This window comes from Meles meles, chromosome 1 (assembly GCF_922984935.1).
Source record: "Meles meles chromosome 1, mMelMel3.1 paternal haplotype, whole genome shotgun sequence".
NCBI classification, from domain to species: Eukaryota; Metazoa; Chordata; class Mammalia; order Carnivora; family Mustelidae; genus Meles; species Meles meles.
The window spans coordinates 109,731,665-109,746,941 of NC_060066.1; the positions used below are offsets into that span (position 1 = coordinate 109,731,665).

Below are 15,277 nucleotides of genomic sequence, written 5' to 3' on the forward strand. Positions count from 1 at the left end.
CCTGGGTGGCTCAGTCATTAAGTGTCTGCCTTCAGCTCAGGTCGTGATCCCGGGGTCCTGAGATCAGGCCCCATGTCAGCCTCCCCACTTGGTGGGAAACCTGCTTCTCCCTCTCCCAATCCCCGTTTGTATTCCCTCTCTCGCTGTCTCTCACTCTCTCTCTCTGTCAAATACATAAATAAAATATTTAAAAATAAATAAATAAATATAAATAAAACCTAAGGTTCTCTTTATGGGAGAAGCCAGTATGATGACTTAAAAATGACGGACCTGGGAAGAAAATCTCAGTTACTCTATTTAAAAAAAGAAGTATTACCTTTTAAACATTTCAGAGTTTCTGTGCTACACACATCCACTCTCATGGTTGACAGCTGTTTTTCCTTCAATTCTATCTGATCTTCTGAGCGCTTGTACAGCAACAGCTCTTCAATGAGGGCCTGGGACTGAACACAGACCAGAGTCACATTTTCTTTATGAAATCATTCACTTATTCTCCCTTCTCCCATTAACATAAAACATGTCTAAAATCTAATAACACTAATAAGAAAGAAACCCTTTGCAATTCTTTATAATCGGGGATATCACTATAAATTTTCATGCCAAAACTGTATTTTTAGTTACATACTTAAAATGTCCTTTCCTTAGTTAGTCAAAGTTAATTAAACATATAAGGTTAAGACTAAGACAAAGGTCCACTTACTCTTTAAATTTTAGTTAGATAAATATAATCTTATTACATTAACTGTAAGCAAATTCTAATTTAGTAGAGCTTCACAGCAGAATGAACCCCTTGTTGGGGGGGAGGTTTCAATACAGAACTTGGCTGGTAATAGATATTATGGAAGAAGGTTAATTCTTCCATTAGGGGAATATATAAAACTCCAAGTAATCTAATCCCAACCTGGATTCTTTTAGAACCATTTAAATTTGTTCAAAATATAAATTATATACAATTGAATAAAAATAAATCTTACTGGACTATATACGGAGAACTGTAGCAAAAGGGGTGAATAAAGCTTTGGCATATTAAACTTATTCTAGAACTTACTCGAAATTCTGCAACTATCTTAGACTTGAGAGCAGCTTTTGGATTCGTGGATGCTGTTGAATTAAACAAAAGGTCTTTAAGAATAGAGACACAAAAAGTCAACTAACATTCAGGCAATTTTTCAGCATTATAGTTTTTTATAACTATAATTTACACTTTGAACATATGTCAAATATGCACATTTAAAGAATAATATAATTCTTAGAACAAACATTCCTAGAATATGAAATTTAAACACTCCCAAGTATGGCCAATATAAAAATACACTATTTAGATAGGTCTAACCTACTTACCTCCAACAGACCCTTTAAGTCATAAAGTCCTAGAATTATTGATTTGGAGATACTGAGATACATGGAGCACCTTTTTGTCTGAGTTTAAGAGGATCTCAATACCTCAAATTAAGAGTGTTCAGGAGCAGGACATCCAATTAATCCTGAGCACTGGCTGAAGAAAATTACTGATAAACATCAACTCTATTCCTACAATTTAGCTCTGGGTTTCTTTTTCTGCTGACTCAATTCACAGCAAAAAGAGGCAGGAAAAGTTCTAAGTACATTACCACTGTGGTTCAGCTTTGGCTGAAATGATGATTCTTGCTGTTCCTACGCATGCAACTTATGACCAAAAGGATGTCAGAGAACTCCCTTAATCATGATGGATATCACACGCTTGCTGGAGTAAAACCATCCCAAGTGTCTTGTTTTACCTCCCAATTCTCACTGTCTTCTACCTTGTTCCCTCCACACCTTCAAGTCTCTCAATATTCCTCAGTTTGGCCCACAGCAGCCTATCACATGCAGTATTCCACTCCCTTGATCTCATGCTGGGTAAACATGATAAACATAAAAGGAGCTCCCGTTAGAGAATGAGCTTCTGGCCAGGATTTGAGGCCCATGTCTAATCTGGCAGAGTGCATCCCCAAATCGAAGGATTTCATGGCTCCCAAAGAAATGCTTCTTATTGCCTAGTCTCCTCTTCAGCTCTGTTGTTTAATGTCAGCTGCCTCTAACTTCTTATATCTTTCAACCCAAAAGTTAGCCTGGGCACTATCAAGCATTTTTTTTTCTTCTTTCACTCCCCCAACTACTCTTGAATCTTCACTCATTTAAACCCTTTTTCTGCATTTCCTTTGTTTAAAAGTAGGGTTTTTTTGTTTGGTTTTGGTTTTGTTTTTTTAAAGAAGTAACTCCATGATGGCTTGTTTAGTATAAGTCACTGGGTCACTCTCCCAGGCCTGGAAAACACAGGCTTCCCCATGGTTTATGCCAGGTACGATGTCAAATGGTCTACATTTTCTTCTGCTCCAAAAACAGGAGGTAATTTTATATTAGTTGAGATTTTGTTCCTTACTTTGTGATTTCTTCCACTGCTTATTCGGTTGTTTGTTCAGATTTTCTTTCAGCTGCTTCTGAGTTTTGAAAGTGGTACCTGGAAAACATTTCAGTTTTTGCAATCTGGCATTATGGGAAGCTGTTCTGTCTGTCCACTTCAGTGTCAAAGTTGTAGCATTGAAAAAAGGCAATCCGAGACTGTGTGTTGTTTCTTTCTCTCTTTCTCTTTCATTTTTATAAAAAAATAAAAACACCCACCAGATCTAAGAAGCTGTCAAATAAACATGATTTCAATAATCAATAAAATTACCGATTTGAAGAACAGGGAAAGAAGCTTAAAAATACCAGTTAACACATTCAAATGAAGAATTTAACAGCTTCTTAGAAGATGCTATTTTCAAAGCAAATTTCTAGTCAAGTAATGGTCATGGTATCAGATATCATCACCAACTTTCATTTAATGACTCAACTGCATGCATCTAATACATAAGAAATAAATAACTTGTAAAAAACAGGTACATAACTAAGTGCAAATCTAAATCAAAACAAAGACTAAAAATCCCAACATATGCTTAATATCAAACAATTTAGTAGAAACTGAAACCCCATTAAAAAATTATCCAACTGTAAGAGGATAGGGCAGTAATTATTAAACATACAAAAAAATGAAGAGTTTAAAACACTCAAAGTAAAACAAAGGCAGGAAAATAATCAGATAGCCATTATCACTTAATATGCTTGACTTTCTCTAGTCAATACAACAAAATCCAACCCTCTCCAAACCAATTCTATTTAAATTTTAATTCAGATTTTTACAAACTTAAAATTCAGATTTTTAACCCAGACTTTTAACACACTGAGCCACCCAGGTGCCCCTAACCCAGACTTTTAAAAGTATTTAATTTTAAATAAACAGGACACAATTCAGAACTTTATTTTTCATTATTAAGCAACAGAAACAGATCTATAAAATATCTCTAATTTTAAAGACTCAAGGACTCAATTTTTTCTTTTAGGAGAAAAAACACACTTACTCAAAGCTTCTCTCAATGCCATAATCATTTCTTCTGGGTACACATTTCTATCTTCCCAGATTTTGAAGATTCGTTCTATAGACTTAGAGACAGATGGATCCCTAAAGACAAAGTGACACAGACATATAAAAATGTTAATTTATATCTCAAACTAGAAATCTGAAAAAATAAAGTCAAAAAATTATTTTCCAAATGTCTTCTGATGTTCAACATTTTTTTCCACAGTGTCTAATAGGACTAAAATCTTTTTTCTTTTAATATGACTGAAATCTTAAATGCTACTTAAAAATTTTTTTTAAAGATTTTACTTATTTATTTGACAGAAAGCAGGAGAGAGAGCAAGAGGAAGCACAAGCAGGGGAAGCAGCAGAGGGAGAGGGAGAAGCAGGCTCCCTACCGAGCAAGGAGCCCAATGTGTGGCTCAATCCCAAGACTACAGGATCATGACCTAAGCTGAAGGTAGACACTTTACCAACTGAGCCACCCAGACACCTCTTTAAAATTCTTTAAATTTTTAAAAATTGAAATGCATTTGACACACTTTATTATTTTAACTGAAGTATAGTTAACACATTAAAATCTTAAATATTCTGAGGTGCCTGGGTGGCTCAGTTAAGCATCTGACTCTTGGTTTCAGCTCAGTTCATGATCTCAGGGTTGTGAGATGGAGCCCTGTGTTGGGATTAGCGTGGCATCTGCTTGAGTTGCTCTTCCTCTGGCCCTCCCGAGCTTGTGCACACATGTGTGCAAAAGTGCTCTCTCTCAAATAATATAAAATCTCTAAAAATCTTAAACATTCTTATTCAATACTTAAAAAAAATACTTTATTTAATATTTTATTTATTTGACAGAGAGAAATCACAACTAGGCAGAGAGAGAGGAGGAAGAAGGCTCTCCGCGGAGCAGAGAGCCCAACGCGGGGCTCAATCCCAGGATCCTGGGATCATGACCTGAGCCGAAGGCAGAAGCTTTAACCCACTGAGCCACCCCGGCGCCCCTATTTATTATAAATAATATTATAAATTTATTATAAATAATTATAAAATAAAAATATTTTATTTATTTTATAGACAGAGATCACAAGTAGGCAGAGAGGCAGGCAGGCAGAGAGAGGGGGAGAAGCAGGTTCCCTGCTGAGCAGAGAGCCCAATGCGGGGCTCGATCCCAGGACCTTGGGATCATGACCTGAGCCGAAGGCAGAGATTTTAATCCACTGAGCCACCCAGGCACCCCTATTCAATATTTTTTATCAATGACACATATGAGGCTATGACAGCACACTGAGCTTTCTGATGAATATGAAGTTATGAGGGTTAGTCAGTGCATTCATTGATATAGCTGACATCCCAAAAGGTAAAGGAAGTTAAACAAAATGAAATCTTATTTTTTTTTAAAGATTTTACTCAACTGGAAGAGACAGAGAGTGCACTCACGAGAGAGTATGAGCTGAGGGGAGGGACAGAGGGAGAAGAAGAAGCAGACTCCAGGCTGAGCAGCGAGCATGACCCAGGGCTCGATCTTGGGATTTTAATTTTTTTAAATTGAAGTACAGTTGACACACTTTATTATTATTTTTAATTGAAGTATATTTAACACATTAAAATTTCCTTAAATGCTTCAAAAATGTCAATTATAGTTGATTTGTTTGAACTGAGATCCAACGAAGGTCAACACACTGCATTTGGTTATGTCTCTTAAATCTTTTAATCTAGAACAATTAGATTAAATAGATCTCAGTAATTTGGTTGTCTGCCCAACAGAACATGCCACATTCTCCAGCTTTACTTATTTTATTTGCTCCACTAAAACCTGAATTTCCTCTAGATAAAAATTAGTTGGATTATATACATGTTCAAATTTTGGGGAACAAATACTGAATAAACGATACGATGTACTTCATACTGCATCCCATCAGCACATACACAATCTCTGGCTATCAGCCCATCTTTAATAGCATTAAGCCTGATAAATGGAATAAGGCAGTAGTTTCTCTTGTCAACTATGCCTATCTACTCACTAGCATTTTAGTGATTATCTATGGAATAAATAATTATATGTATGTAAGCCCTATATGTTAGATATTATTTCACCAACATTACAAATCTTTCCCCACCTTGCACTTGCATTTTTAAGTTACATTTTAAAACATATAATTTTTAGGGACGCCTGGGTGGCTCAGTTGGTTAAGCAGCTGCCTTCGGTTCAGGTCATGATCCTAGCGTCCTGGGATCGAGTCCCATATCGGGCTCCTTGCTCGGCAGGGAGCCTGCTTCTCCCTCTGCTTCTGCCTACCTCTCTGCCTACTTGTGATCTTTCTCTGTCTCTCTCTCTGACAAATAAATAAATAAAATCTTAAAAAAAAAAATAAAAAATAAAACATATAATTTTTAAATGTAGCCTTATTAAAATCAAATTGCTCTCTACTGCCACTTTTTTTTATTTTTTAATTTTTAATTTTTTAGTGTTTTTTTTTTATAAACATATAATGTATTTTTATCCCCAGGGGTACAGGTCTGTGAATCGCCAGGTTTATACACTTCACAGCACTCACCATAGCACATACCCTCCCCAATGTCCATAACCCCACTTCCCCTCTCCCAACCCCCCTCCCCCCAGCAACCCTCAGTTTGTTTTGTGAGATTAAGAGTCACTTATGGTTGTCTCCCTCCTGATCCCATCTTGTTTCATTTATTCTTCTCCTACCCCCCCAACCCCCCATGTTGCATCTCCACTTCCTCATATCAGGGCAATCATATGATAGTTGTCTTTCTCCAACTGACTTATTTCACTAAGCATGATACCCTCTAGTTCCATCCACGTCGTCGCAAATGGCAAGATTTCATTTCTTTTCATGGCTGCATAGTATTCCATTGTGTATATATACCACATCTTCTTTATCCATTCATCCGTTGATGGACATCTAGCTTCTTTCCATAGTTTGGCTATTGTAGACATTGCTGCTATAAACATTCGGGTGCACGTGCCCCTTCGGATCACTACGTTTGTATCTTTAGGGTAAATACCCAGTAGTGCAATTGCTGGGTAATAGGGTAGTTCTATTTTCAACATTTTGAGGAACCTCCATGCTGTTTTCCAGAGTGGTTGCCCCAGCTTGCATTCCCACCAACAGTGTAGGAGGGCTCCCCTTCCTCCGCATCCTCGCCAGCATCTGTCATTTCCTGACTTGTTAATTTTAGCCATTCTGACTGGTGTGAGGTGATATCTCATTGTGGTTTTGATTTGTATTTCCCTGATGCTGAGTGATGTGGAGCACTTTTTCATGGGTCTGTTGGCCATCTGGATGTCTTCTTTGCAGAAATGTCTGTTCATGTCTTCTGCCCATTTCTTGATTGGATTATTTGTTCTTTGGGTGTTGAGTTTGCTAAGTTCCTTATAGATTTTGGACACTAGCCCTTTATCTGATATGTTGTTTGCAAATATCTTCTCCCATTCTGTCAGTTGTCTTTTGGTTTTGTTAACTGTTTCCTTTGCTGTGCAAAAGCTTTTGATCTTGATGAAATCCCAACAGTTCATTTTTGCCCTTGCTTCCCTTGCCTTTGGCGATGTTCCTAGGAAGATGTTGCTGCGGTTGAGGTCGAAGAGGTTGCTGCCTGTGTTCTCCTCAAGGATTTTGATGGATTCCTTTCTCACATTGAGGTCCTTCATCCATTTTGAGTCTATTTTCGTGTGTGGTGTAAGGAAATGGTCCAATTTCATTTTTCTGCATGTGGCTGTCCAATTTTCCCAGCACCATTTATTGAAGAGGCTGTCTTTTTTCCATTGGACATTCTTTCCTGCTCTGTCGAAGATTAGTTGATCATAGAGTTGAGGGTCTATTTCTGGGCTCTCTATTCTGTTCCATTGATCTATGTGTCTGTTTTTGTGCCAGTACCATGCTGTCTTGATGATGACAGCTTTGTAATAGAGCTTGAAGTCTGGAATTGTGATGCCACCAACTTGGCTTTCTTTTTCAATATTCCTTTGGCTATTCGAGGTCTTTTCTGGTTCCATATAAATTTTAGGATTATTTGTTCCATTTCTTTGAAAAAAAAATGGATGGTATTTTTATTTATTTATTGTTACATAAATTAACCCATTTATTATAGGTTAGCAATGTTTCAAACGGTGGTGCTTCTACTGGTCTTTCAACTCCTTCAGTCTTCTGATGGCAGACTTTACTGTGACGGCAGAAGTGGTGTTGTAGGTCCAGGCGCCACCAGCGACAGTTTTCATGCAGGAGCCACAATGCCAGATCCCCACAGCTCGTCTTTTCATCTTGGTTTTGCCACAGAAGGAGCAAGTGTACTTGGCATGCTGGCTTATCCCAATCTTCTTCACCATCTTCCTGAGGGACGCACCATAACGGGTCCCGTATTTGCCCACGATTCCGACCTTCTTGGTGCGTTTAGCCATGTCGCCTCAAACTAGGTCTGAGCCCCGAGAGCAAAATGGATGGTATTTTGATAGGGATTGCATTAAATGTGTAGATTGCTTTAGGTAGCATAGACATTTTCACAATATTTATTCTTCCAATCCAGGGGCATGGAATATTTTTCCATTTCTTTGTGTCTTCCTCAATTTCTTTCATGAGTACTTTATAGTTTTCTGCGTATAGATTCTTAGCCTCTTTGGTTAGGTTTATTCCTAGGTATCTTATAGTTCTGGGTGCAATTGTAAATGTGATTGATTCCTTAATTTCTCTTTCTTCTGTCTTGTTGTTGGTGTAGCGAAATGCAACTGATTTCTGTGCACTGATTTTATATCCTGACACTTTACTGAATTCCTGTACAAGTTCTAGCAGTTTTGGAGTGGAGTCTTTTGGGTTTTCTCTACTGCCACTTTTTAAGTATAGGAAGGCTACCAGAGGCTTAAAAAATTATAACATTTTCTTTTATCTTTTAATGATTAAAATTTTAAAAATTCAGTTGCATAATTCATTTAAAATCTACTGGATGGGGCGCTTGGGTGGCTCAGTTGTTAAGTGTCTGCCTTCAGCTCACGCTCAGGTCATGGAGCCTTGCAACAGGCTCCCTGCCAGGTGAAAAGTCTGCTTCTCCCTTTCCCACTTCTACTTGTGTTCCCCTCTCACTGTGTGTCTATCAAATAAATAAAATCTTTAAAGAGAATAATAAAATCTACGGGTATAGAATGTAAAATCAACCTCTAATCTAAACAGATTTTTTAAAAAAATATTTATTTGAGAGAGAAAGAGAGTGAGCATGCAAACTCTGAACCCTGAGGGATCATGACCTGAGCCGAAGGCAGATGCTTAACCGACTGAGCCACCCAGATGTCCCCCCCTTTTTTTTTTCTTAAAGATTTATTTATTTGAGAGAGAGAGAGTGAGCACACAGAGGGAGAGGGAGTGGGAGAAGCAGACTCCCCACTGAGCCAGGAGCCCAATGCAGAGCTCAATCCCAGGACCGTGGGAGCCAGGGGTAGACACTTAACTAACTGAACCACTCAAGTGCTCCTTGAATGGTTCTGGAAAGTAGTTTTGCTTTGTATGCAAATCTATATTGACAGCTACTTCTATAAATGCTACTACATACTACTCAAAACTGCCATCTGGCTACCATAGTTGTATGTTGTCAATCTAATTGTAGTCTTATGTATGGGATCTGTCTTTCTGTCTTTTCTCTTCGGCACTGCTCTTTGTTTATTTTTTACTGTAGTAAAATAAAACTTGCCATTTTAACCATTTTTTAAATGCACAACTCAGTGGCGTTAATTATATTCACAATGTTGTACAACCACCAACTATTTCCAAAATTTGTCATTGTCCTAAACAGAAAATCTGTACCCATTAAATAATTAACTCGCCACTACTGCCTCCCCCAGCTCCTGACTTCTTTTCATCTATTTTCTATCTCTATGAATATACACATTCACACTGTTGTACAATCAATCTCCACAACTCTTTTTTTTTAAGTTTTTTAAATTTATTTGACAGACAGAGATCACAAGTGAGCAGAGAGGCAGGCAGAGAGAGGAGGAAGCAGGCTCCCCGCTGAGCAGAGAGCCCGATGCGGGGCTCAATCCCAGGACCCTGGGATCATGACCTGAGCTGAAGGCAGAGGCTTTAACCCACTGAGCCACCCAGGCGCCCCTCTCCACAACTCTCTTAACCTTGCAAAACTCAAACTCTATAGCCATTAAACATAATCTTCCCTTTCCCCCTACAACCACCACTGTACTTTGTGTCTGTAAATTGGATTACTGTAGTTCATCTAAGTGGAATCAGGACAACACTTGCCCTTTTGTGACTAGCTTATTTCACTTAGCATAATGTGTTCAAGGTTTATCCGTGTTGTATAGCATATGCCAGAATTCTTTTTAAGGTTAAATGATATTCCATTTTATGTATATACCACACTTTGCATATCCATTCCTCTGAAAATTGGTACTTGGTTTGTTTCTAGCTTTTGGCTATTGTGAATAATGCTATTTTGAACACGTGTACAAATATTTCTTTGAGTCCCTGCTTTCATTTCCGGGGAGTATATACCTAGAAGCAGAACTGCTAAATCATACAGAAATTCTAAGTTTTTAAGGAACCATCAAACTGTTTTCCATAGCTGTTGCACCATTTTACATTCCTACCAGAAACAGAAGTTTCCCCCCATCCCAACATTTGCTATTTTCTGGTTTGGTTTGGTTTTATAATTTTATTACAATGACTAGGTGTGAATTTCTTTTTAATTATCCTGCTTAGTATATGTTGTGGTTGTGGTAGCTGCAGATTCATGTTTTTCATCACCTTCAGAGAGTTCTCAGCATTACCTCCTCAGAAGAGCTCAAATGTTCTTTCCTCCTGGAAGCTAATTTGATGTTAATTAGGCCTCTCATTCTGATCTTTTTTTTTTTTTAAAGATTTTATTTATTTATTTGACAGACAGAGATCATAAGTAGGCAGAGAGGCAGGTAGAGAGAGAGAGGAGGAAGCAGGCTCCCTGCTGAGCAGAGAGCCTGATGTGGGGCTCGATCCCAGGACCCTGGGATCATGACCTGAGCAGAAGGCAGAGGCTTTAACCCACTGAGCCACCCATGAGCCTCTCATTCTGATCTTTTTTTCCACCTCCTTCTAATTGCTGCTTTCTATTTCTTCAGAAGTTATTTCTAGCTTACTCTTTTTTCTTTCTACAATCCCTGTTGGTTCTTTTTAAAATCTGTCCAAGTGTCTTATCCATTGTTCATTTCATTTCATCTTTAACATTTTTTGTATAGTTATTTTATATATTGTCTGATAATTCTAATATCTGAAGCTCACTGTGGGGAGGGGATCTAAATCTGCTGATCCTCCTTCATGGTGGTTTGTCTTTCCCAAGTGTCTGGCGATTTTTGGATTGTAAACACATATTTATTTGATCTATGGGATTCCTGGTGGTCTAGATAGGAAATGTACTTCTAGAGAGAAAATTTATATCAGAAGCCAGGGGGTGCTTATGACTCAAAACCACCCCTTTGCTCCGGAGTCCCAGTCTAACTGCCAGACCACATGGTACTACTGACATAGGCATACTGGTTTAACGTCAGCTCTGATTTTCTAATATGTCCATTGTTGCTGGTGCAGTTTTTATTTGGTCAAGAATATAACTGTTTTTTTTTTTAAAGATTTTATTTATTTATTTGACAGAGAGAGATCACAAGTAGGCAGAGAGGCAGGCAGAGAGAGCAAGAGGAAGCAGGCTCCCCGCCGAGCAGTGAGCCCGATGCGGGACTCGATCTCAGGACCCTGAGATCATGACCTGAGCCGAAGGCAGCGGCTTAAACCACTGAGCCACCCAGGCGCCCCAAGAATATAACTGTTTTATTAAAAAATGACCTTTGGGGGCATCTGGGTGGCTAGGGTTAAGGATCTGACCTGGTTCAGGTCATGACCCCAAGGTCCTGGGATCCAACATCAGGCTCCCTGCTGAGAGTGGAGTCTGCTTCTCTCTCCCTCTGCCCTAATTGCACCCCCTCCACCGGCATGCACGCTCTCATGTTCTTTCTCAAATAAATGCAATCTTAAAAAACAAACAACCCATCCTTTGGAATTGATCATCGGCCATCTGGCTGGAAGTCAAATCAAAATATCTGTAACTGTCTTTCTTTCCAACTAGACTGCAGAGCTTCTTCACAGCAGACATAACTTATTTACTTTTGTTTCTTTGGTACCTACAAGGTGCTCAGGTGCTCACTAAATAGTAACTGAATAAATGACAACTGGATTTTGTTATTGTCAAACCAAATTATTTGCTATGAGTCCTCAAGTAAAATATGCTGGAAAAACAGCAACTGCTAAGAGAACATATAATAAAGACTAGAGTATAATACAGTAAAAGTAGCCCTAGATGGAGAAACAAAGAACTAAAACCTAGAGGTTTTAGTTCTGTTTCAGTAAGAGTCTTTTGGGGGCCAGGTTTCTTCATTTGTTTTTGTGTTGCTGTTTTGTTTTTTGTTTTTTAAAGATTTTATTTCTTTTTTTTTTTTAAAGATTTTATTTATTTATTTGACAGAGAGAGATCACAAGTAGATGGAGAGGCAGGCAGAGAGAGAGAGAGGGGGAAGCAGGCTCCCTGCTGAGCAGAGAGCCCGATGCGGGACTCGATCCCAGGACCCTTGGATCATGACCTGAGCCGAAGGCAGTGGCTTAACCCACTGAGCCACCCAGGCGCCCCAAAGATTTTATTTCTTAAATTAATCTCTATACCCATCATGGGGCTCAAACTCAAACCTGAGATCAAGAGTCATAAAGCTGTAAGTGAGCGAGTCAGGTTCCCCTAGATTTCTTCATTTGTAAAAATGATTTTACTACATAATTTATTAGCTCTAAAATTCTTACAGATTTGTTCCTTATTTATACAAACAGAACTCTCAAACTTCTACAATTCAACCATCTCTCATATTTAGGAATTCTCTGAAAATAAAATTAAAATAAAACCCAGAATAGCAGTTTTACTTACCTTGTTATTTTAGGTCTCTATTTTAGCCATTACTGATCACATTCTGCAGAATGTATAATTCTGCCACATATAACATAAAAAATTAATTATAAACTTTGTTGTTGACTTATATGTAACAAACAATTGGCTGACCTTGTAGAAGTGCTAGGATATTCAACAGATGTTTCCTTTATTAGCATCCCCTATCTCTGCATTTAAAACAGCAGGGTATTAACAATTATTTCAAAGCATAAAGCTGATGAAGAGTACAGGAGGAGGTGCCCAGGTATCACAGTTAAAACAAACAGAGCTAAACAGCATATGCTTGTGCCTCACTCAGGGGAATATCTTTTCTTTATCAAGATCTTATTTCTGGGGTGTCTGGGTGGCTCAGTGGGTTGAGCCTCTGCCCTTGGCTCAGGTCATGATCTCAGGGTCCTGGGATCCAGCCCCACCTCGGGCTCTCTGCTCAGCTGGGAGCCTGCTTCCCCCTTTCTCTGCCTGTGTGACCTCTCTGTCAAATAAATAAATAAAATGTTAAAAAAAAAAATCTTATTTCTGGGATGTCATGTGCTATGTCTTATAGGTTCTTAGTAAGTATTTGCTAACTGAATGGAAGACTAAATAATAGGTCAACGTAAGGAAATAGTCAACACTTAAAAAACCTTGGAGCTCAAATTGGATAGATTTTATCTCCAAAAACTTCCTATTCTGTGTCTCCTAAACGATCTCCATTTATGCAACTTTTCTTTTTTATTTGTCTATAACAAATATCTTCCCTAGTGTGTTACTTGTCTTTAATTTTAAGGTGTCTTGTACAATGCGCAAGTCTAATTTTGATTTTATTCTTTGAATAAAATCAAATCTTTGATTTGATTAATTTAAATTCTAAGGTACTTTCTTTGCTTCTCTGCTGGAGCCCCCACCACCTTTTTTTTTTTTTCTTTAAAGATTTTATTTATTTATTTGACAGACAGAGATCACAGAGAAGCAGGCAGAGAGAGAGGAGGAAGCAGGCTCCCCGCTGAGCAGAAAGCCCGATGCGGGGCTCGATCCCAGGACCCTGGGATCATGACCTGGGCCGAAGGCAGAGGCTTTAACCCACTGAGCCACCCAGGCGCCCCCACCTTTTTTTTTTTTTTAAGAGAGGGAGGGCAGGAAGGGGAAGGCAGAGAGGGAGAGAGAGAATCTTAAGCTGGCTCCACACTGATCATAGAGCCTGACTTGGGGCTCGATCTCACAACTGTGAGATCATGACCTGAGCTGAAATTGAGAATCGGATGCTCAACCAACTGAGCCACCCAGGTGCCCTCTAAAAGAGCTTTTAATCCTCACAGTCATAAAAATATTTGTTTCTAACATGTTGGAAGTTTTGTTTTAGGGCGCCTAGGTGGCTCAGCTGGTTAAGCAACTGCCTTTGGCTCAGGTCATGATCCCGGAATCCCAGTATCGAGTCACACATTCAGCTCCCAGCTCCACGGGGAATCTGCTTCTCCCTCTAACCTTCTCCCCTCTCATACTCTCTCTCAAATAAATAAAATCTTTTAAAAAGTAAAGTTTTGTTTTATACACTAAGGTAATTCATTTGGAATACACTGTGGATATGGTATAGAAAAACATTGAGCAGGTCCTTTTTTTCTGGATGGAAAGCGTATGTCCCAGACTCACTTACTGAAGAGTTCATCTTTCCTCCAATGATTTGTAATGCAACTTGTATCATTTACAAAGGTCCCATATACATTGGTCCCTTTCTGGGCTTTCTATGTTCCTCAAATCTGTCCTTATACTGCTATCACATTCTTTTATAATTGAAGTATCAAGGTTTATTATTTGACTTGCTGTTTATCAACAGTCTTGGCTACTGCTAGACACTGACTCTTCTATATGAATTTTATTTATTTGAGAGAGAGAGAATGAGCACGAGCAAGGGGTGGAGCAGAAGGAAAGGGAGAAGGAGACTCCTGGCTGAGCAGAGAGTCAGACGTGGGGCTCAATCCTAGGACACCGGATCATGACCTGAGCTGAAGGCAGACGCTTAACCAACTGAGCCATCCAGGGACCCCCTATGTGAATTTCAGAATCAGTACAACAAGTTTCTTAAAATGTCTTATTGGGATTTTTATTAAAGTGTACTGTATTTATATGCTGATTATCATTTTTTTCTAATAGTTTGTAATTTTCTCCAGAAAGGTCTTATTATGCTTTTATTCTAGATACTTCACATAGCTTTTGTTGTTACTGTTAATAATACCTGTTCTTCTATTATACTTTTTTAAAAAAGATATTTATTTGACAGAGAGAGATATCACAAGAAGGCAGAGAGGCAGGCGGGGTGGGGGGGGGAGCAGGCTCCCTGCTGAGCAGAGAGCCCGATGTGGGGCTGGATCCCAGGACCCTGAGATCATGACCTGAGCCAAGGGCAGAGGCCTAACCCACTGAGCCACCCAGGCGCCCCTCTATTATACTTTTTGACTGGTTATTTCTGATGTATTGAAATGCTATTGATTCCTAGATGTTGATCTGTACCCAGCAACCCTACTAAATCCTCTTAAGTCTGTGAATTTTCTTGAATTTCCTATGAAGATGATTGCAAAGTCTCCATATATCTTTTTATCCTTATATGATCCTACTGATTACATTCTATAGTTCTTCAACAACTACAAATTAGAATTTACAAATTAAGGCAAATACCACTCATACTGACATTAAAAGGAAAAATGATATTTTGTTGAAACAAATTATAACATGAGCATGATAATGTATACATTGTTTTTAATTTATCAACCCCATAATTCAATTATTTCACCTTACTATTCAATTATTTCACCATTTTTCTCCACCAAAACTATTGGAAATACTTTCCACAGTCACTTGATTCAAACAATTATGTATATATCAAAGCCATCTTTAATCTGTTCTCATTAGCTTCTCATA

The 15,277-nt window shown here is 38.5% G+C and overlaps 2 protein-coding genes across 12 annotated transcripts in view; both read right to left on the reverse strand.

Moving 5' to 3' along the window:
* Positions 1-15,277, reverse strand: part of RPRD2 (regulation of nuclear pre-mRNA domain containing 2) — a 95,774-nt gene that overhangs the window by 26,167 nt on the left and 54,330 nt on the right. For 6 of the 11 annotated variants that reach the window (XM_046021083.1, XM_046021161.1, XM_046020924.1 and 3 more), the window contains exons 3-6: positions 3,417-3,517; positions 2,402-2,479; positions 1,049-1,101; positions 317-443 (exon numbers count right to left, since the gene is read on the reverse strand). In XM_046021083.1, the coding sequence (XP_045877039.1) occupies positions 317-443; positions 1,049-1,101; positions 2,402-2,479; positions 3,417-3,517 (359 nt within the window). The remainder of the gene's footprint in view (positions 1-316; positions 444-1,048; positions 1,102-2,401; positions 2,480-3,416; positions 3,518-15,277) is intronic. The other 5 variants (XM_046021242.1, XM_046021007.1, XM_046021666.1 and 2 more) reach the window with 1 other exon arrangement.
* Positions 7,518-7,858, reverse strand: LOC123952704 (60S ribosomal protein L37a-like). Its single transcript, XM_046022083.1, has one exon. The coding sequence runs from the start codon at positions 7,827-7,829 to the stop codon at positions 7,551-7,553; it is 279 nt and encodes a 92-aa protein (XP_045878039.1). The 5' UTR covers positions 7,830-7,858; the 3' UTR covers positions 7,518-7,550.